Source organism: Coniophora puteana (assembly GCF_000271625.1).
Source record: "Coniophora puteana RWD-64-598 SS2 unplaced genomic scaffold CONPUscaffold_2, whole genome shotgun sequence".
NCBI lineage: Eukaryota > Fungi > Basidiomycota > Agaricomycetes > Boletales > Coniophoraceae > Coniophora > Coniophora puteana.
In genome coordinates this window covers 97325-117267 of record NW_006913054.1, presented here as the reverse complement: position 1 = coordinate 117267, position 19943 = coordinate 97325, and the positions used below count along the sequence as shown (strand labels likewise).

The 19943-nt window shown below is 52.2% G+C and overlaps 8 protein-coding genes across 8 annotated transcripts; 5 read left to right on the top strand and 3 right to left on the bottom strand.

The window, feature by feature from the left end:
* Window positions 1–143: 143 nt before the first annotated feature.
* On the bottom strand, window positions 144–1941 carry CONPUDRAFT_162025 (uncharacterized protein). Its single transcript, XM_007766197.1, has 8 exons — window positions 1789–1941; window positions 1673–1736; window positions 1464–1608; window positions 1346–1396; window positions 1228–1288; window positions 1135–1174; window positions 721–1073; window positions 144–649 (listed from the first exon to the last, which is right to left on the bottom strand). The coding sequence occupies exons 1-8, from the start codon at window positions 1894–1896 to the stop codon at window positions 461–463; spliced, it is 1011 nt and encodes a 336-aa protein (XP_007764387.1). The 5' UTR covers window positions 1897–1941; the 3' UTR covers window positions 144–460.
* A 508-nt stretch (window positions 1942–2449) lies between these two features.
* On the bottom strand, window positions 2450–4130 carry CONPUDRAFT_134612 (uncharacterized protein). Its single transcript, XM_007766196.1, has 7 exons — window positions 3899–4130; window positions 3769–3832; window positions 3570–3714; window positions 3468–3518; window positions 3355–3415; window positions 2911–3306; window positions 2450–2849 (listed from the first exon to the last, which is right to left on the bottom strand). The coding sequence occupies exons 1-7, from the start codon at window positions 4007–4009 to the stop codon at window positions 2661–2663; spliced, it is 1017 nt and encodes a 338-aa protein (XP_007764386.1). The 5' UTR covers window positions 4010–4130; the 3' UTR covers window positions 2450–2660.
* A 951-nt stretch (window positions 4131–5081) lies between these two features.
* Window positions 5082–6822, bottom strand: CONPUDRAFT_87244 (uncharacterized protein; the record flags this gene model as incomplete). Its single annotated transcript, XM_007766195.1, has 2 exons — window positions 5082–6512; window positions 6574–6822. 2 exons carry the CDS (start codon window positions 6820–6822, stop codon window positions 5082–5084), a joined length of 1680 nt encoding a protein of 559 aa, XP_007764385.1.
* A 260-nt stretch (window positions 6823–7082) lies between these two features.
* Window positions 7083–8731, top strand: CONPUDRAFT_162022 (uncharacterized protein; the record flags this gene model as incomplete). Its single annotated transcript, XM_007766194.1, has 1 exon — window positions 7083–8731. One exon carries the CDS (start codon window positions 7083–7085, stop codon window positions 8652–8654), a length of 1572 nt encoding a protein of 523 aa, XP_007764384.1. The 3' UTR covers window positions 8655–8731.
* A 2493-nt stretch (window positions 8732–11224) lies between these two features.
* On the top strand, window positions 11225–12627 carry CONPUDRAFT_116784 (P-loop containing nucleoside triphosphate hydrolase protein; the record flags this gene model as incomplete). The annotated part of the gene is made up of 6 exons (XM_007766193.1): window positions 11225–11280; window positions 11330–11586; window positions 11644–12137; window positions 12200–12224; window positions 12278–12466; window positions 12516–12627. The coding sequence occupies exons 2-6, from the start codon at window positions 11339–11341 to the stop codon at window positions 12625–12627; spliced, it is 1068 nt and encodes a 355-aa protein (XP_007764383.1). The 5' UTR covers window positions 11225–11280; window positions 11330–11338.
* A 799-nt stretch (window positions 12628–13426) lies between these two features.
* Window positions 13427–13896, top strand: CONPUDRAFT_149523 (uncharacterized protein; the record flags this gene model as incomplete). The annotated part of the gene is made up of 3 exons (XM_007766192.1): window positions 13427–13550; window positions 13606–13725; window positions 13778–13896. 3 exons carry the CDS (start codon window positions 13427–13429, stop codon window positions 13894–13896), a joined length of 363 nt encoding a protein of 120 aa, XP_007764382.1.
* A 268-nt stretch (window positions 13897–14164) lies between these two features.
* Window positions 14165–15130, top strand: CONPUDRAFT_162020 (uncharacterized protein). Its single transcript, XM_007766191.1, has 5 exons — window positions 14165–14176; window positions 14243–14700; window positions 14767–14783; window positions 14841–15029; window positions 15094–15130. Exons 1-2 carry the CDS (start codon window positions 14170–14172, stop codon window positions 14626–14628), a joined length of 393 nt encoding a protein of 130 aa, XP_007764381.1. The 5' UTR covers window positions 14165–14169; the 3' UTR covers window positions 14629–14700; window positions 14767–14783; window positions 14841–15029; window positions 15094–15130.
* A 569-nt stretch (window positions 15131–15699) lies between these two features.
* CONPUDRAFT_162019 (argonaute-like protein) lies at window positions 15700–19744 on the top strand (the record flags this gene model as incomplete). The annotated part of the gene is made up of 21 exons (XM_007766190.1): window positions 15700–15991; window positions 16069–16238; window positions 16291–16409; window positions 16467–16530; window positions 16584–17105; window positions 17151–17306; window positions 17368–17508; window positions 17571–17596; window positions 17644–17777; window positions 17832–17896; window positions 17952–18061; window positions 18123–18138; window positions 18193–18272; window positions 18325–18419; window positions 18483–18643; window positions 18702–18789; window positions 18843–18884; window positions 18951–18968; window positions 19021–19270; window positions 19330–19418; window positions 19475–19744. The coding sequence occupies 21 exons, from the start codon at window positions 15700–15702 to the stop codon at window positions 19633–19635; spliced, it is 2799 nt and encodes a 932-aa protein (XP_007764380.1). The 3' UTR covers window positions 19636–19744.
* Between the last annotated feature and the right edge of the window lie 199 nt (window positions 19745–19943).

The following is a 19943-nucleotide window of genomic DNA, read 5'->3' as shown; positions in this document are numbered from 1 at the left end:
CTTCACCAACAATCAACTCTTTCTTGCGGGACCTCGCGCTGGGGCCTGTTAGAACATATATATTCCCGCTCCTCTGGGTTACGCTTTCCCTTATCTTTGTAAAACAGTTTCACACTTAGATGATTGTGGAGCCGCCGTTTTCAGTCCTTATGATAGAGTTTATACTGCGGATATGGAAAACACAACATGTGGTCTTTCAAGCTGGGAAAGTCATGGCGTCCAAAGCGAAAGATAAGCAGGCACTACAGGGAAATCCATGCGAGACGTCCTAAACATCATCACACGTATATTCTTGAAGAATGACCGTATGTGTACGAAACAGCCAGACTTGTAGGGTCACCAGTAATAGTACAAAAACCATTGCATACCAATAAATAAGCTGTATGACATTGCTTCACAGCCGCGGAAACATCATAAACCCCCAAACATAGAAAACAGGTTCATCAAAGCGTAAAACGCGTTATACCTCTGGCGCTCCGCTGTATCCCTGCGCCAGCGTCCCACTATATGTAGTGGACGGATGATAGCCCGAGCTTTGATCCTCGTGGGTTGTTTGCTGGTAAGGACCAGGTAAATGGTGTCCAGGAGAATGCTGGGTATCGCTATCTGCATGGGGCGAGGTGGGGTATGTCGTCGGGTCATCCGGATTCTATCAGGCAGGGTAATCAGCATCAAATGTCGCATCACACTATGACCAGCCAGGAAAGGACTGAGACGCACGTAAAACTTGGTTTGTCGGTTCATTCCCGACTGGTACATCTCCGGCTGACTGTTGCTTGGGTCAGCGTAGGCGCCAGATACGCCACTTTGTTTGTTCCTGCGGCGCCGAAGGAAAACGAAGACAGCGCCTGCAACCAGGGCGAGCCCGACTACGCCACCAACAACACCGCCCGCGATTGCACCCGTGTGGCTATGCGACGAGCTTGACCCCGCGGTCTGCGAGGCTTGGAGAACAGATAACGAGGAGGCAATGGCGGCGTTTGACAAGGATGCGGCAACAGAGGTCGCTGATACGGATGCGATGGATGAGGATGAGATGGCCGCCGATGTGGACATGGCAACTGCCACTAAGGCTATACGGGGGCGCTGTTTGAATGTCTCTGTTCAAAGACATGTACTGGTGAGATGGCTTACAGGCGTTTGTCTGTGCTATGCTTTCATCCCACCCGTTGTTCTGCACAATGCTGCTGAGGCTGGTTCATCAAGGACGAAGAGTCGCACACTTACAACGATCGGGAGATATGCCCATGGAGGAAACACAGTTCCTGAAGGAACGCCCGGTGGATACCTTCAAATGGCAACGTTACGAGGCAAGCACATAGCACTGGAGATATAGTATGCTTACTGTAGTTGCCCGATAGTACTTCCTGAGCACCCGCCGCTCCAGGTGGCCCAGCTGTGTGGAGTAATTCCCAAGGTTTAGCGCTCAACCCGACCGAACCGCCATGGCAGAGAAAACATACTCTTGAGCAGCTACATTCTGGCACGTCGCACACGCTGCGAATAAGGAATAGGTCACGGTGTTACAGAGACACCCCTCTAGGCTGGTTTGGTTGCCTGCGCCGGAGTAAACAGTGCCGCTTGCCAACGTAGTAACATCAACGTTGCCTGAAAAGAGAGTATCAGCTGCGTCTGTAGATCTACAACGGCTGTGCTTTTGCTCGAGACGCACCAGAGCAAGGTTCGTAGGCATAAGCTGCCATGAGGCACGGATTTTGGCCCATCGTGTTATTTGCCTTGCAAACTTAGCCAGAAGAACCAAATGAAACGAGCGTGTGAAGGACGTACCCACCACAAGGAAGTCGGACAAGTCACGTTTGTCGACTGAGACCTAGCCATCCGCCCTAGGCCAACTGCGATCGCGGCTGCACCAGCCCATCTCGAGACGTATGGCATGGCGAAAGCCTGTGCCGAAAAGGCGGGTGGGTGGGAAGAGACGCGCTGGATGGAGGGAAAGGGAACAAGCCACACGCCCGATCAGCATGTTTTTATACAGTTTGAACTATGGGTAGACGCTCAACCCGGCTAATGGGATAGCTGTGCTCTTTGGCGCTCGTCACCCAAGGTCTTGGGATCATTGTCGGACCCTTTCCCTGCAATTGGCTGGGGGCACTGCGGAGATCATCGGCGAGTGACTAATTCTGGCTTCCTTGCGTGTCTGAACTGAGGCTATACGTCGGTCGTATTCATACTCGTTCGAGACATTCCGGTTGTCATTGTGTAGCCTGGACCCTTTGGTCAACCCTGTTCTGACGCTGGAGGAGCTGTCATAGAAGTAACGAGGCACACAAAGACCGAAATGCAGGCCAGTCGTTAGTGTAAAGATAAGCCAAGATGTAATCACGCGGAAAGTTCGAGCGTCTAATGGTGCCTTGATTTGATCCGGATTTCGATTCCGGAGGACGTATGTCGCCCCATAGCGCCTTGTCAGCATCGATCGTCCTCTCGTGTGATCGTGAGCATAGCATTGGTGCTATGGATAAGGATACAAAAGCATCATATACAGTAAACCGCTCGTAGCTGGCGTCGCCGCCTGGTCCGAGCATCATAAACCCACAAGAAAGGAAAGAAAGACAGAACCGAAACCGAAAGAGCAAATTGGACTCGATTCGGAATATACAAGACGGATACTGAAGTATCGTGCCTGGCTCGTACATCACTCAGTACACCTCCGGCGCTCCGTTGTATCCAGTTGGCTGGCCGGGCCCGTGAGACGAAGCCTGATCATATCCGGACTGTTGGGGGTGGCCCCACGCCTGCTGCTGGTACGGGGGCTGATACCCCTGTGTTGGGAGCGTCGCCGACGCCGAGTTCGGCGACTGAGGGTAGGTTGTCGGGTCGTCTGGGTTCTGAGCAGCGGTTCATTGTCAGCCTCCAAAAGCTTTGTAACACCAATACATGAGAACGTACATAGAACTTCGTCTCCCGGGGGTTATTCGACGGGTTCACTGACGGCTGATACATGTCCGGCTGGCTGTGTCGGGGATCAGCATACTCATTCTGAGCTTTCTTGGAAGAGCGCCGGAGGAAGAATATGACAGCGCCTATAACGAGGCCGATCCCGGCGATGCCGCCAACAACGCCACCGGCGATCGCGCCGGCATTGGAGTGATGCGATGATCCGCCAGTGGACGATGCTTGGAGGGCAGACAGGGATGAGGCGATTGCAGCGTTGGAGAGCGACGCGGCGACGGAGGTCGCGGAAACGGCTGCGACGGAGGATGAAGAGATGGCTGCCGACTGGGATGCGGCCGCGGCTACGGCAGATGCATTCTGGACGGCGAGATCCTGGTCCCAGCTATTGCTCTGCGAAGCTTGAGATAAGTGTGTTTGGAGGAGTACAGAAAGACTTACGACAATCGGGAGATATGCCCAGGGAGGGAAGGCAGTACCTGCTGGAACGCCTGCCGGGTATCTAAGAGGCATAATGAGGAGGTTGTAGATTCGGATAGCAAAGAGCGACTCACACTTGTATGTATGGGCCACTACTATTGCAGAAGTTACTCCATGCGTTCCAACTACAGGCCAAGTCAGACACCATCGATTCGACAGGAAACGACAATACTCACGCTTGCGCGGAGTGGTTTTGGCAGGCCCCACACGCCGCGAAAAGGTAGTATGTCACAGTGTTGCAAAGACACGCGACGGAATCGTTGCTGCTGAAAGGACCGGCATAGACATTTCCATCGGGCAAAGTAGCGACCTCGATGGACCCTGCGAGGCGCTGTTATCAGCTAGTGCGATTTAGCAAAATGTGTCCGAGCTCACCATCGCATGGCTCGTAGGCGTACGCTCCCATGAGACATGGGTTCTGGCCCAAGGAGTTCTTAGCCTTCAAAAGCAGAGAGGTGAGGTCAGCATCGACCAGGGCGCGTAAGCTAGTATGCAAGGCACGCACCCAGTCCATGGAGGACGGACAAGTCACGTTCGTCGACTGCGCTCCTGCCATCCGCCCTAGGCCAACTACGATCGTCGTTGCCCCAATCCATCTCAAACCTTGGAAGCGCATGAGGGAGGATTAGCCTCTTGAAGTCGAGCAGCGCGTGGTGAGCGTTGTGGGCGAAGGGGAAAGGGAACGGAGTAAAAGCTTGGCCACATGCTTTATGTAAGTTGGCCAGCCTGAAGGTGACAGGGATAAACGCGCCGCGGTGCGGCGGAAGTAAAAACACAAACCTGTGCCCAATTGACGCCCAAAATATGCCCAATTCGTTCTTCCGATGATGGCCGCCCGTGTTTGATGGGGATTGACGGTTTTTGTAGGTCTTTGTGCCTCGCTAGGCTCTCCTACCACGCCTGAACCTCGCCATCCGTCAACCCCTGCGTGAATGCCGTTCCTTCAAGTCGTCTTCAACAGGGGAGTCTGAATGTTTGTCGAGGTATCAAAATAACGCTGCGATGGAAACATCGCTACGCCGACGTCGGGGTTCGGAGTGTTCCGGACCCGTACAAAAGTCATTTAAACGGCTAAGCGATCAATTCGCGGACATTGTCAGGCACACTAAGATGTCGCGGTGCCGAGGTGAGACAGTAGTGAACCAGTGAAGTTCCGAGAGCAGAACGAATGGCGAAAATATATGTTCTTGGTTTCGGCAAGGGGGGTATCTGAGTCAGAACGGGCTCACATACGACGATGTATGACATATGGACACATTTGCTGATCTATAACCCTAGCGTAATGCAAGTACAGCCAGGCATTGTGGGCCTAACGGGATTCATCCGATTCCTGCGGGCTATACGTATGAGGTTCTATGGTAAATTTACCAGGATACGAGTAAAGGTATTGCCCGGAATGTCGGGTCAAGACGTGCCAGAAATAGGCGTAATGTTGTTGTCCGCTAAAATTGGCAGAATAAGCCAAAAGTGCCATAACATACACGAGTAAAGCTTATAGTCGGATATCAAAAGAGATGGTGGTCTAAAGTAAACGTCAGCATCGGATACGAGTCACGTCACCTTCGCCAGATTGTCGTCCGATTGACCGGTATGAAGATATGCAATGTTTAGCTCTCGACGTCCCTTCAAGCTCCCAATGTCAGTTACAACCAGGCTGTGGAATGAAGAACGCGCCTTGTACCTTCGCTCTACAGCCCCTCGCACGTCATGTAGTCGTCCCAGAACCTAGGAGTAGAGAACTCCCGAGTGTCAATATCATCCAGTTCGATCTGGCGCCCGTCTTTCGATGATCCCTTGCTGTTCTTCCAATAGTTCTCGTACGCGTGCTTCAATGCGAGCCCTTGAAGTGTCTTGGAGACGTCCTCCCAGTTGGCCGCGTAGTCATCGAAATCGTCCCGATCGTCGGGGTCACATAGCCGCCAGGCGCTAACAGAGCGTAGTCGAGGGAGGATATTAGCAAGGTAAGAGGCAACATAGACCGGATCGTCGATGGGAGAGTCGTCGACCGTCAAGTGCGCGATCCTTGTATTACGCGGCGGCTCGGTATCGGACAACGGCATCTGGCAATAGATGGTAGCGTCGAGGACGATGTCGAGGGTATCGAGGTAGGGGCAGTTCCGGAGGAGGATAGCCAGACCCCAGAGAGAGATCTTCGCGTTATCATACCACCCATTCCATCCTACGATGCTCAGGAACCGAAGTTTAGGCCACGATAAAGACATCGTCTCGATGTCGCTGTCGGTCAGCGAAAATGGGATTGAAGTGTATATGACGACGCGTTCTAGATTCGAGAAGCGGAGGAGCGGTCGAAGAGACGAGATCGTCAGCGGGATTGCGACTCCCTCTTCTAGTTCAGTGTCCTCATGTGGGTTGAAAATCAAAACTTCTCTCAACTCGTCTTGATGGGCGCGCAAAGAAAGCGATTTAACAAGCTCGCCAACATCGCGAGTTGCGTACTCGGAGGATTTGACTTTGGTCCTGAAAGTCCGAAGACGAGGCATGTGGCCGAGCCACCGAAGGACGCTTTGGTAATCGCTGAGAGTTTGAACCGCCAAAGATAGCTCCTGAAGGGCTGGGAACCAGCCATGTGAGAGTTCTGCTAGTGCCGAGCTCATGGGCGGTGGATCTAACGGCGGAGAGAAGCAGAGTCGCTTCAGGTTGGGCAAGCTGGCGAGGGCTGTCAGAGCTTGGTACGTCAGCTCTCCGCAGAGTAACGTCTCCAAAGCTGCCATGTGTGGTAGGGAGCTACCTAACGCTGATATGAAGTCTGGCAACGCATCAGTGTATGCGTCGACAACGGAGAGGTGCCGCAATGAGGGGCAAGAACGACCGAGAATTGGAATAAGTGGGAAGAATCTCTGGGGAATGTCCAATAACTTGACTGTTACAAGGCTGGGACCAATAAGATGCCTGAAGAACAGTCCATCGAGATGTTCGCGGTCCCAGTTGATGACCTGGAGATTTGGCAGCAGAGGGGCATGAGGTGAAAGGCAAGCTGCCTCCGACACACCCACGTCGATGCCAATCGGACAGGATTCCGGTTGGGTGAACTTCTTGATACGCTGAGTCTTGCGTTCAAATACCCTCCAATCATCCATTGTCAGCGTCCTGGTTAGCGTCTAAGTGCCGGGAGTTTAGCATGGTGAAGGAGGGAGTCACCATGAAGGGGTAGAAACGTACGAGATAAGCCTTCGACACGTCAAGTTCCTCCTCCTCATCGTACAGCAGTTGTAGCTCCCAGGCGTCCATAGGCAGGAGCATCAGCAGCCGAGCTGCTCCTACAACCTCCGTGTACAAGACATCCATGGCGGCGTCGTTGAAGAGTCTGCATGTTCGCGCCAAGCTTGCAAGGGTAGGAGAGTCACTGGCTGGAGACAGGTATCCAAAGATGATGTGGAGGAGCTCTGGGATAAGGATGCTATGATCCATCTTTCGGATTGACTGGGTCAGATTAAGTCCCTTGGGTCGTCGAGACGCGTTGCCAGGACGCGTCGCGCTGTGTTGAACGTCCGGAACCTGCCGGGATAATTAGGTTTCATGCGACGCCGGTGTCGCTTTACACGATCGTTCCCGTTGCCCACTGTCATCTCGACAAACCAGAGTCATTGGTACGCGGCTATGATATGCATGAGGTCTTTCCTCTCTGATACGGCTATCACATGAAGAACGCAAGAACTGCTCGCTCGTCAATGGCTTCTCCGTTCCCGGAGAAGACAGATCCCCAGGCCACTGTTGCTGAGACCGCCGAAGGAATCAGAAGGCTTCCCAGTCGTCCCAACTCGTTCTCACCAAGCTATCGCCTCCCGCCAGAGGTGCTCGTGCGAATCTTCATCGATTTGGGGCCGTGCCCCCTCGCCACATCCACTCATGTGTGCAAATATTGGCGCGAGGTTTCCCTTGAATTTCCTTGTCTCTGGTCCATCATCACGATAGAAAGCCACGAGCGGTCAACGGGACGTCTGCGGCTGTTCCTGCAGCGGTCAAAGGGTACACCGCTCACCATCACCATACACGGGATTCAAGATCGCAAACTTTATCGCGAGCTCATAAAGGAGCTGTCGTCCCACCGGTGTCGTATGCAGAAACTACTTTTGAGTTTCAACAGCAACGAGCTCCAGACCACTATCAACTTCTTTGCATCTGATTTCCCCGTCCTCTCTGAAGTTTCTTTGGAACCTTCGCAGACGAGTAATCCAGGCGCGCGATTCGCTCTACCGAAGGACTTGATGGGCAATGCACCCGAGTTGTATAGCCTGCGCTTGTGCGCTTGCGTAATTCCATGGCACTCGTCTACATTCAAGGGACTAACGCGCCTACAACTCGAAGCAATGTGGCCCTTAGAGCCCTCGCCGGAGGAGCTTTGGTTGGTCTTGAAGAGTGCGACCGCCCTTGAGGATGTCAGGCTACAAGACGTTCTGTCACGACTGGAGCCCGCACCGACATCTTGGCCTCTTGACGCGGATGTTGATCTTCCCCACATCCATCACATTGACTTGACAGAAACAAGGTTCATGGAGTACGCACATTTCTTCTCGCGCGTTCGTATTCCTGCGAACGCGCACGTTACCTTGGATGTCATTACCACCTATCGTGGCCAGGGTAGCATCGCCGAAAGACTCACCTGGCTTCCACCATCCCTTTTCTCCGCCGTTCGATCCGAGAGCACACCATCGCTTGCCCTTGACATGACATTGGGACCATTGTTTTCCTTTATCATAACACAGACAAGTACTCAGCACCCCTCTCGTGGATGCGAACGCACATCGGATCTGGATTGTGGCGGTAGGATCAATGCTACTTTTCATCACCATTTCAAATACGCCTGCGACGCTGTTCGCGCAACTTTCAACTCATTGTGGTTTGACGCGCCCCTCGTATCCATTCGCGACCTTCGCATCACGACGTATAGGGATAGAGGTGAATGGTACCTCGAAGGGATTCCATGGAGCGATATTCTCTCGGCTTTGCCTAACCTTCGCCTTCTCCACGCCCAGATCGGCCCATTGAGCACTGCTCAACTGATCGACGCTCTTGAGCCACAATATCACGGTGTTCCTGTTGCTGAACTTCGTGAGCTGCGTTTTCCACCATTGGCAGTCTGGAGTAAACGACCGAAGCTTGAAGGCGTTGCCCACGTCTTTGAGGAGCGAGCTAGAGCGGGGTCTTGTCTGGACAAGCTCGCTGTCAGCAAGAGGCTTCTAACCGAATCAGAATGTGCTCGGTTGAGGCGCATTTTTGGGAGTATTGAGCTTACTTATTGATAGGGGTGTAATGTATCGTCATTGTCATGTTGTTTAAATCGTGAATGCACCCTGCAGTCCTCTGAGACAAGGATAACCTACGGAACGTTGGCAGGCTATGACCTGAGTTGTGACCAAACCGCACCCCGTCAACGTTTCAATATCCGTCTTGCGCGATCGGTAAACTGTCCCAGGTAAAGTCAATGCCAGTTGGAGTCGAATGGTCATCATCCAATGTGTGGGCAGGGCTGATGTTTGATAACAGTCACATCGTGGAGCTTATGACTGTTGGTGGATGATGAAGTTATCTTGCGTGGGGCACCAATATGACGATGCATGGGATGACTGTATAGGATGCTCATAACGGCCAAAGCAGTCTATGTAAAGTCTGAAAATGTGCCAGCACCTTCAAGACGCTCTTTCTATTCACTGAGTACTGAAGCTTAAGCGCGCAGAGTCCTACAGCAATACATCTCGAGACGTGAGGTTAAACTCAGCGACCGATGCACATAGCCACAAAGTCCTATCTTTCTATTGCCGATCATGAAGGCGTTGCTTGATTTTTCCAACTTGTCATTCGGTCACTGAAGTTGACCGAAGTCACTTGAGTAAAGCTATGATGGGTATTAATAGGGGCCATTTTTACTCTGGCTGTGGCTGTACATGTTTCCAGGTCCGCACAAGAGTCCACTGGGCAGACGCTTCTCTTTGTTTTCTGCACACGTTCTCTTCACTAGTGCTCCCAGTCCTGCTGAAGTACCATCGGACGGCCACATCACCTTCGGATAGAATGAACTGCATCAGAACCACATGCATCATTGGAACCAGCTACAATCCTGACCCGTTGCAGTGCTGAAACCTACCGAGGTCGGCGCCATCGGCCTCGTGCTGTGGTCCTTTGCTGTATGGGCTTGGTCCTGTAGGCGCCCAACGCAGCGCCGAAATGCCTCGCGGCTCGAAGCCGCTCATCGCATCAGATTGACGCCCATAGGTCCCTGAACCCCGGTAGTCCACGTACGCAGTCGGCTTCCTTTGTCTTCGGCGGCCCCTGAAACTCTTTACACGCCTTCTTGATTCGGGTGGTACTAATGTCCTGTTCATGTTCCAAAGCGGATGTGTTTGTTGTACTCATGCGTGCATTAAGCGTAATTATCGGAGGCTATGGTTCAGCTCCGTTTCCGTCAACGCCAGCCTTGTGCCAGCCGTCCAGTCGGACCCTGTGCGATATCGCGGGCACATCAGCGTGAGTCATCGTATCGATGCTCAGCTTTCCCAAACCCTTATAAGCTCCTTCATCCATATGCATTTCCTGCTCAACTTCTACCGAACATGGGCATTATGCCAGAGAAAGACGCATCCAAGATTTCCACAGCAGAGGACACGAAGAGCACGGAAACGAACCCGGATATCATCGAAAAGCGTTTTGGAATATGGCGCATCCTAACGGTCAAGGAACCTTCCTTCGCTCTCACTTTTTCGAGTATCGCATCCCGGTGGGCCCAACAGCGACTCGGTCTCTCTATCGCGCTCAGAGCAACCAAGGAGGTCTATGCTGTAAACAGAGTCATGTTCTGGTGCACAATGTCTGTTTACGCAATTGGGTCGTTGCTGCCAGGGCTATCGCTTCACATGGCACATCATCTTATGTTTCTGGTACGTGACTTTTATCATAGGCGGCTAATTTTCATTTCTCATTCTACGGCAGATGGAGAAGAAGATCACAGGAGAAGTCGTCGAGGACGGAGCCTTTTACAGGGCTCTGGGACATCGCTTCGCATACATGGTGGTGAACACGATTGTGTTTTGGCTACGGTGAGGAATTGTCTTTACTAACCCTCCTCGCTCATCCTAACGTGAGGCGGGAAGATTATACATTCTTCAGGCTTATAAGGCACTCATCAAATATCACTACGAGCAAAAGATATTAGAAGGTATGTCGAGAACATGCACAGCCGAATCCGTTTACTAATAAACTTACAGCGAAGCTCGAGCGAGACTTGCCCACATCCAAAGGTACGTGATTCGAAATATGAACAATGCACAGTTTCTCAGTGGTCATGCCCCTTAGAAAAAGACGCTGAGCGGAGCGTCTCCGAAGACGATGTCTACGACCTCTTCACGTCCCTCGTAGAACTTGCTAAGCGGTGTATATCATTTCTCTTCCAGTTGAACCTCGTCTACTCTAGCCTTATTGGGGGGACCGCCAACGCTGGACCACTTTTTATCGCTTTGAACGTTATACCTGCGATTACGCGCGCCACGGGAATCTCGACCCCGGGGCTTTGGGGAAAATGTAAGTGCTGCCAGTGAACCATATGACTAATAGCTAACTATTGATGTTCTATGTGCTAGCATTTGTTGGTCAGATAGTAGATACAGCTTATTTGAGGAAGAAGTCTTTGTTTCGCCTTACCGAAGACACGTACAAGGAAGATGTGCTCACCGGCGATCTGGCATCGTACTTCTCTCGAGGTAGGTGTCAATTTTCGTGTTTACTACATAAGTCAGAGGTTTACCGTGCACGATAGAGTACGCAAAGGCGAAAGAGGCTGTCGGCGGCTCAATAGACCTATGGCCGGAATATGTAATCACAACAAGTGCAGCGTTATGGTGGATTGCCGATCAAGCCATCGATGATATTCCAATTGTGTGTTTTCACATCCATTTCCCGATTCTCCGCTGACATGCAGCTGGAGCTATACCTGATGCTGCTCGCTATTTTCTGGACCAACACGCTTTCTATAGCTCGCCTTGCAGCCCTTCAAACAGCGTCCTCATCCTTACAGGATACATTTGAATCCATTTCCATGGGTTTGAAAGAGCTGCCGACAGCCGTTGCTCGCGTCAAGAGTTTTTATACCTTAGTCGACATGAAGAATGAGCTTGCTTCAGGATTTACGTCTTACCCACCTCCCGGTAACAAGGCTAAAGAAGGCATGGCCATCAATATCAAGTGAGCGTTAGGCTACAATCTGGGAATTTACGGCTTTGACGTTGACCTCGTGTTTAGGAACGTCTCCTTCACTTACAAAGGCTCGCAAGCATCGAGGGACGCTATTACAGATGTATCACTATCCATCCGCGCCGGTCAGCTAGTTGTCATTGTCGGTGCAAACGGTAGTGGAAAGTCTACACTCTTGCGACTTCTCGTGCGACTTTACGCGCCAGTTTCGGGTGTAATCGAACTGGACGGGCATCCCATCGAAGAGTACAATGTGAACGATCTACGTAGGGCGATCGCACACCTTTCTCAGGATCACAAACTGCTCCCACTGTCGGTGGCCGAGAACATTGGAGTAGGCTGTCTGGAGAAATCAGACGACATGACCGCAATTAAGGACGCGGCTGTGCTCGCGGGTGCCGAAGGGCTGGTCAAGAAGTTCGAACGAGGATTCGAGACGGTGTTGACGCCAGCGGGCACAGCACAGATGAGTTTCAACGCATCTGGAAACGAGGCGCTTACTGCGGAGTTTAACAAGATGGAGAAAAGCGCTGATGTTTCAGGTAAATTCGGAGCCGATATCTGCGATATGCGATCCAAATATACTAACCACTTTGATGGTCAGGTGGAGAACGCCAGCGAATCGTAGCGTGAGTAACTCTTGCTTCGCGTCTGGCGCGCATCCACTGACTTTAAGTTTAAGGGCACGAACCTTCATGCGCCTGTTCTCGGACGACATCAATCTCGTTACGGTTGACGAACCCAGCTCAGCGCTTGATCCACAAGGGGAATGTGAGCTATTCCAGCGCCTGCGGAACGCGCGGCATGGTCGGACGATGATCTTCGTTACGCATCGCTTTGGACATTTGACCAAGTATGCAGATCTCATCGTGTAAGTTTATCCCAAACTCTCTCTTTTTCAATGTTTCACCATCTTTTAGATGTATGAAGGACGGTAAGATCGTCGAAACCGGTACACATGACGGGCTCTTGAAGTCCGCCGGCGAGTATGCGAGGCTGTACAACATTCAAGCCTCCGCTTTTACTTCATAATCCATGTTAACTCGTCCTTTGATCCAATCCACAAAAGTGGAAACTCACAGTTCTGTTGCTAAGTCCTGAGATAATGCTGTGGAAGCGCTCAGCCAAGGTGACAGAACAAGCGCCTATATGTAGATGATGGTGCTTGATTGTCGTATACCTGTGTTATTTTCTTCATGTCCCGACAGAAAATCTGTCAACGGATAATATTTTGTGTACGGACTTGGTACGGACTACTTTGCAAAGATTGAATCCCTTGTGTGACTTAATGCGAAAGTAAAAGACAGGAGTGACTTCCTTTTTTGAATTTAATCTCAGCACGGTTAGCGCCTGAGATTGCGCGCGTTGCGCGCTCTCAGCCTTCTTCCAACCTTCTTCAACGCATACATGCACATATTCTCAGCGCTTCAATGCGAAACCGGACTCGGTTATCTCATATGGCTCAATGTCCAAGCTGAAACACTCAGCAGCGGGATAGCTATAGGCGCTCGGCCAATGTGCATTGCCGATACATGCTGTGAAGACTAGAAGCGACCAGCTCTCACTGCACACGTCAGCTGAACAAGTATGTCGCGGGAATAGGCGCCCTCTCACAACAGCTCCATTGTTCGAACGCATTGCAACCCGAGGCGCTCCGCTTAGAAGTGCTGGCAGACGTTCATCCGCCGTCATACCCATTGGTTGCGATGCGGTTGCGCTGGATGAGCACTAGACACAACGAGTCACGTAGAGTACGTGTTTCGTCCCCGAACACCTGAACCTAAAGGTTCACTTCTGCCGCGTTTTTGGTTCCTGTGTTCTGACGCCCATCATGACTAACTTTGCGGATGCATACGAACTCGTCAAGGGTGCCGGATCCATGTTCATCGTTTTGAACGTCCCACCATCATTGGATCAGTTCATCGGGTTTAAAAGATCCAGACTACGGGGCAAATGTACGCGTTTTATTTTGACCCGCGCTTGCGAGGATTGTTCATTGCATACACCCAGGCCTCGTTGGCCAGATAGTCGACATGGCATACCTGAGAAAGAAAGCACTGTACAGCGTTACTGGTGCTCAATACAGGGAAGATTTACTCACCGGTGACCCCCAAGCGTACTTATCTCGCGGTAAGTGCATAATATCTGCTCCCTTTCTTCATCTTACAGTGCACTATTGCAGCTGCCAAAGATGCGGTCGGAGGTTCTCTCGGCATGTGGCCCGGGTACTTTGAGTACACGGGTTCAGCAAACGTGCCACTGGCAATGCGGCCTTCCGTCCGTCCTTTCATTTACCTGTGAAATCGTGCGATAACCTTCAACACCAGCTTTACTTGTCGATTCTTGCCCTTTTAGTATGCGACAGTGGCCTATCTATGGGTCAGTTCGCAGCCCTTCATAGCACGCCTTGGCCACTCCAGGGCACATTTAACAACATCTCTGTGGAGCTGAGGTACTTGCCGACCAATTTTGCACAATCAAGAGCTTCTACATGATGCTTGATTTCGAGAATCAGCTTGGATTTGGCGCCGTACCCTCCCCCAGAGCACAAGGCAAAGCGAGGCATGGCACTGAATGTTCAGTATGTGTATTTTGTATGAAGTCTGCTGCCTACTTCCTCCTCCCTCTGACTTATCGCGTTTTCAAGGAATCCTTCTTTTAACTATCTCGCGACGCTGTCAAATACGTGTCATTTTACGTCTGCGCCGGCCGGCTTGTAGTCATCGTTGGCGTGAATGGAAGTGGCAAGTCTACGCTCCTGCGCCTCCGGTCCGCCTGCGTGCTCCCGTGTCCTGTACGATTGAGATTGGCGGGTGCTACCGGTACATTGAGGAGTATGATGCAAAAGACCTGCGGCGCACGATGGAGCATCTCTCGCAAGTCCACAGGCTATTCCCTCTGTCGGCTGCGGAGAACATCGGTGTCGGCGCTGATCAAAGATGCCGGCCCCGCTCGTGGGGGCCGATGGAGTCGTTGAGAAGCTCGCGAAGGGATATGAGGCGGCGTTGGCGCCCGCAAAGACGGCGAAGATGAGCTTCGCCGCGTTTGGAAACGAAATGTTTACGGCAGAGTTCAACAAGATGGAGAAGCGCGCGGAGGTTTCAGGTGCGTAGAAGTGACATCCCTTAGTCGGACTAATCACCTAGATTATTCGTATTGGTTTGAACAAAGGCGGGGAGACTTGTAGCGTGCGGGCTTCGTCGTTATGCTTGACATAGCATGATCGCTGACACGGCTCCATACAGGCGCGCACGTCCATGCATCTGTTCTTGAATGACGTCAACTCGCCACTGTGGATGAGCCCAGCTCCACGCGCTTGATCCCCAGGGGGAGTACGAACTCTTCCAACGCCTGCGCAATGCGAGGCACGGACGGACGATGATATTTGTGACACATCGCCTCGGTCGCTTGACCAAGTACGCTAACTTGATCGTGTATGTTTTGGCAGTCGTACTTCTGTTTGAGTCACCGTGTGCTGATCCAAAGGGTTGTTTTTAGATGTATGAAAGATGGTTCAGCCTTTGCCGAGACCGGCACGCACGAAGCCTTGCTGTAGGCGCAAGGAGTCCACAGCAGAAACAGCCAGTGCACAACCCTATTCGAAGTCATTTCTACTATCGGTGGTCGTTCCCAACTGCTCCACACTTACGCAGCAGAGATGTAGGCTGAAGAGGGTTCCTTAGGAATAGATTTGATAACAGAATGTACATCTATAGATGAGCGAAGTAACCCGCTCTTCTTACGCAAGCTGCGGCACAGTTGCTGCGAAGCGGAAATTCAAGGTCAGCGTCCGAGATTGTGAGAATAACGAGTCATAGGGTCTTTTATGGTCTCACGACGCAAGGAACGTGCATACATATGGACCCACTTCTATCGCGATGGCAGAGATTATCTCGATCAACGCCTGGGCGGATCGCGGGTGCTGTGCCTCGCCGTCCTCCTGACGCGTTTCTCCCACGCGCACGCAAAAATCCCGGGTTTTACGCGTGTGTTTATCAACCCCCTAAATCCTCGCCTGATAAACGTGTCTCTGCTCTTTCACTTTGGATCCCCCTTCCTCTTGCCCCTCGTAGCGCTACTTTTCACCGTCTAACCGAACTAACCATGCCTCCTAAAGCATCCGGTGGCCGCGGTCGCGGTGCGCCTAGGGGCGGGCCTCCTCCGCGCGGGGGGACACCCACTCGAGGAAGGGGCGCAGCCCAGGGCGCACCAGGCCTTCCCGCCAGCCATGTACAAGCACTTGGCGTGAAGAGACCCGGATATGGTACAGCAGGTCGGATTATCCATATCTCAGCGAACTTTTACGAAGTCACGGTGCCTGAAGAGCACATCCATCATTATGATGGTGCGTTGATTGACTGGCCCGTCGAGGCGATTGACGTCTTCATCGATCCATGTCCGCATTACTGTTGCAGTTGGTGAGCCAATTCAACGATAACAGTAGCTGCACATAATCCTAATATCTCTCCCTAGCTATCACGCCTTCTGAGGCAACGCTTCCGGAGGGTCTCAAGCGGGATTTGATCGAACATCTTCAAGAAGTCGACGCTCCCCATATCTTCGCTCAAAAAGTCGGCTACGATGGGAATAAGAACATCTTCTCGTCCCAGAGGCTGAATTTGGGCCCCCAAGATGCTGCCGAGGTACGCATCCACCCTGTTCTTATCCACTATGGCTCGACAAAAGCGTTCACAGTTCGATGTGAGCTTGGGTGGTGGGGGGAGCGGAGGATCCAGCCCACAAGAGAATACCTCGCGGCGAAGGGCGAAATCGTACAAGCTCAAGCTGACGAAAGTCAATACCATCAATCCCGAGTACGTCTGCGTGCTTCATGTCACCGAGCATTCGCTGATCATGTATGCGTCGCCCAGGATGCTACATCGATTAGTTGCGGGTCAACAAAGCCCCGACAACGAAGTTCAGACGGCCCTCACGGTGCGTTACCATGTTTCCTTTTGTTTTATTCAATTGACGTTTCACGCTCACAGGCAATGAACGTCGTGCTCCGCATGGACCCGATCAAGCGGATGGCGCATAATAGGAGGTCATTCTTCACCAACCGAGAGACGCTCGACATCGGCGGCGGCATCGAACTATGGCGCGGCTTTTTCCAATCAATCAGACCGGCCATCGGGCGCATATACGTCAATGTCGACATATCCACCGCGATGATGGCCAAGCCTGGCCCCCTGTTCAGGCTTTGTCTAGAATTTCTCAATGAGGGCATGCCGCCTTCTCGTCATCTGCGCGAGAACCAGCTCACTGCAAGCTTGCCGGAAAGAGACAGGCGAAAGCTCGAGAAGTTCATCTTCGGTATCGGCGTTCACATGACTCATTTCGACAGGCAGCAGAAGACCAAGTCTATCAGAGGTCTCAGTAATGTCGGCGCCTCAGGTATTAGGTTCAAGCTGCGCGATGGGCAGGAGAAAACGGTAGCGTCTTACTTCAGGGAGACCTATAACACGCAGCTCCGTTATCCGGATGCGCTCTGTATCAAGGCATGTCACCTCGTTTGCGATGTTGTGCTCCTTGAATATCCTAACCTTTCTGCGTAGGTCGGCCGCGATGCAATGGTCCCCCTGGAGCTCTGCACCATACCTCCCGGGCAGATCCTCAAGAAAGAAGTGCCTAGCGAGAAGATCGATAGGATCCGCGAGTTCTCGACGAAGAGACCCGAAGAGCGTCTTCGATCTATCAACGCCGGTCTGTCGGTACGCTTTCGTCGCTTCTCTTGTTGCCGCCGTTCTCTTGCTGAATATACATCTTGTGCAGCTGCTCGCGTACGGACAGTCGGAATACGTCCGTCACTTCGGCATGGCCGTCAACAGCGCGGCCGGACCGGCGCAGGTTCCCGCACGCGTCCTGCCGCCTCCGCCTTTGAAGTATGCTCCCGAGAGCAAGATATCCAAAGTCGTGAGTCTGCTCTTCGCTGCGAGACATTGATAGAGTACACGCTGATACCACTCACGCGGTAGACACCTGCCTTTGGAGCATGGAACATGTACGTAGTGAGCAGTTGCACGCGCGGACGATGCTGACGACCTGTAGGGCGGATAAACGGTTCATCAAGCCGGCTGCTATCGAGACGTGGGCTGTCGCCATATATGAGCGCCAGCAGCGCTTCAACCAGCAGACGGCGCAAACGATGGTGAGAGACCTCATCAAGTGCTGTCAGGATGTTGGTACGTGTGCACGGAATCCAGTGCTGTCTCGGCCTCTCACTCGCCCGTTGATAGGCATCCAAGTCCGGGAGACCAATCCAGTCATAGAGTGGTTCGACGGCCAAGGTAATATACACAATGTGAGTTCTCGTAGACAGCAGAGGCGTGGTGACGTAGCGTAATAGTATGGTCTAGCAACTCCGGGGCCTTGGAGCCCAATCTATGACCAAGAACAAGAAGCCGCCGACACTTGTTGTCGTCATCCTCCCCGAGAATGGTAATGACATCTACATCAAAGTTAAAAAGTATGTTCATATTCATATGTCTCTGCATTAGAACCTGACCACGGACTCTTATGATCACTAGCTTTGGAGACGTCAAGGTAAACCCAATCTCTGGGACTGTTGCTCGATAGCGGCTCACCTTAGACCCGCAGGTTGGCGTAGCCACTCAATGTATGAAGGCTTCGAAGTGCTTCAGGGCAAAGACCCAGTACTACGCCAACGTGTGTTTGAAGTAGGCTCCAATACCACATAATTCTGCGTTCTACTTCTTACAGAGTCATCAGGATCAACGTCAAACTCGGAGGCATAAACACCGTGACTGATACGCAGACGGGCACGAACCTGATCGCAGACCCAAGGAACCCAACCATCGTAATGGGTACGTTCTCCTCACGTTGTCTTTCTCGATCACGCATCTGTGGCTGAAGCCTAATATCCGAAGGTGCCGATGTCATGCACCCCGGCCCTGGTTCGGACAGGCCCTCGTTCACGGCGATTGTCGGGAGCGTCGACTCGAACTGCGCGAAATACGTCGCGTCCAGCGCTGTCCAGTCAAGCCGCGTAGAGAATATCGATCCCGATGATTTCAAAGCGATGGCCAAGGTACTTTCGCTCCTTGTTCAATGGGCTGACGCCGCTGACGCTGATATTCTTGTTATAGCAAGTCTTGACCATGTACCGGGGATATGGAGAGGGAATGGAAAGGAAGCCAAAGGGGCACTCTCCCGCCCGGTTGTTCTTCTACAGAGGTAAGGCCACGTCCTCCCGGTGTTCGATGCGTGCTCATGCCCTCATCGTCCAGACGGTGTGTCAGAGGGACAGTTCCAGCAGGTGCTGGACTTCGGTGAGTAGCTCAGCTGGGTAGATGCTTCGTTAGACGTACCACTAATGCATCTTGCATAATCCGCAGAACTCCCTGCTTTGCGAGGTATGTCTTCGTTTGACATGATATCTTGCCAAACTAAGTGTTCCCCCCTCAGCTGCATGCGCCGAACTCGGGATGAAGCCGAAGATAACCTTCATCATCGTGGCAAAACGCCACCATACCAGACTTTTCCCTAACGATCCCAGAGACGCAGATAGGAGCGGCAACTGCCACGCCGGCACAGTCGTCGACACCACCATTGTGCATCCCGTTGAGTGGGACTGGTACCTCCAGAGCCACGCTGGTATCTTGGGTACTAGCAGGTCGGCACACTACAATGTCCTCTTTGACGAGAACAAGTCTACGTGAGTGCCCTGTTCGCTTTCGGGATCCGTCAGCATGTGAGGCTAATGTGCGAGGGCAGTGCGGACGGCCTGCAGGCATTCTCGTACGCGCTTTGCCACGTGTATGCACGTGCGACGAGGTCGGTCTCGATCCCAGCCCCCGTATATTGTAAGTACACGAGCACGACCGGGTTCATAGCATGTGCTAATGGCGACCTTTTCCAGACGCGGATATCGTATGCAGCCGTGCCAAGCACCATTACGACCCCGCGAGAGGGCTCAACTTCTCTGAGTCGGCATCGAATGCGACTGCCACATTGCAGAGGTACAAGGCGGAGTATCAGCAGGTCCATCAAAACATGCAGAGGCTCATGTACTTCTCTTGAGCTTGTTGGCGTTGTTGTTTCACCTTGCGAGCTATGGCCAATGCGTAAGCTCGATGTACTTTTAGTCAATCCACCACTTCTTCGATATTGAGACAGTTTTGACACTGACGTTGACGTTGTTGATATGAGTATTGGAATGTTCCGTATAAAATACAAAATTAAAATGGTGTCAAAATATTTGGAATAGTTTTGGCTTTTGTTCGAAGTTGCGATTTGTGTCTCCCGAATCTGGTCCGTTGTAAGCAACTTGGAGACAAGTTAGATGGAGCTGCACGCACGTTGTAGGTAGGCAAGTGCATACACACGAT

Coding starts and splice junctions, on each gene's coding strand:
- CONPUDRAFT_162025 (XM_007766197.1), bottom strand. CDS start 1,896: ATGCCATACGTCTCGAGATGGGCTGGTGCAGCCGCGATCGCAGTTGGC. Junction 1,737..1,788: donor GTCCGACTTCCTTGTGGTGG/GTACGTCCTTCA, acceptor TAAGTTTGCAAG/GCAAATAACACGATGGGCCA. Junction 1,175..1,227: donor GGGCATATCTCCCGATCGTT/GTAAGTGTGCGA, acceptor AGCATTGTGCAG/AACAACGGGTGGGATGAAAG.
- CONPUDRAFT_134612 (XM_007766196.1), bottom strand. CDS start 4,009: ATGCGCTTCCAAGGTTTGAGATGGATTGGGGCAACGACGATCGTAGTT. Junction 3,307..3,354: donor GGGCATATCTCCCGATTGTC/GTAAGTCTTTCT, acceptor CAAGCTTCGCAG/AGCAATAGCTGGGACCAGGA. Junction 2,850..2,910: donor CCCGGGAGACGAAGTTCTAT/GTACGTTCTCAT, acceptor ACCGCTGCTCAG/AACCCAGACGACCCGACAAC.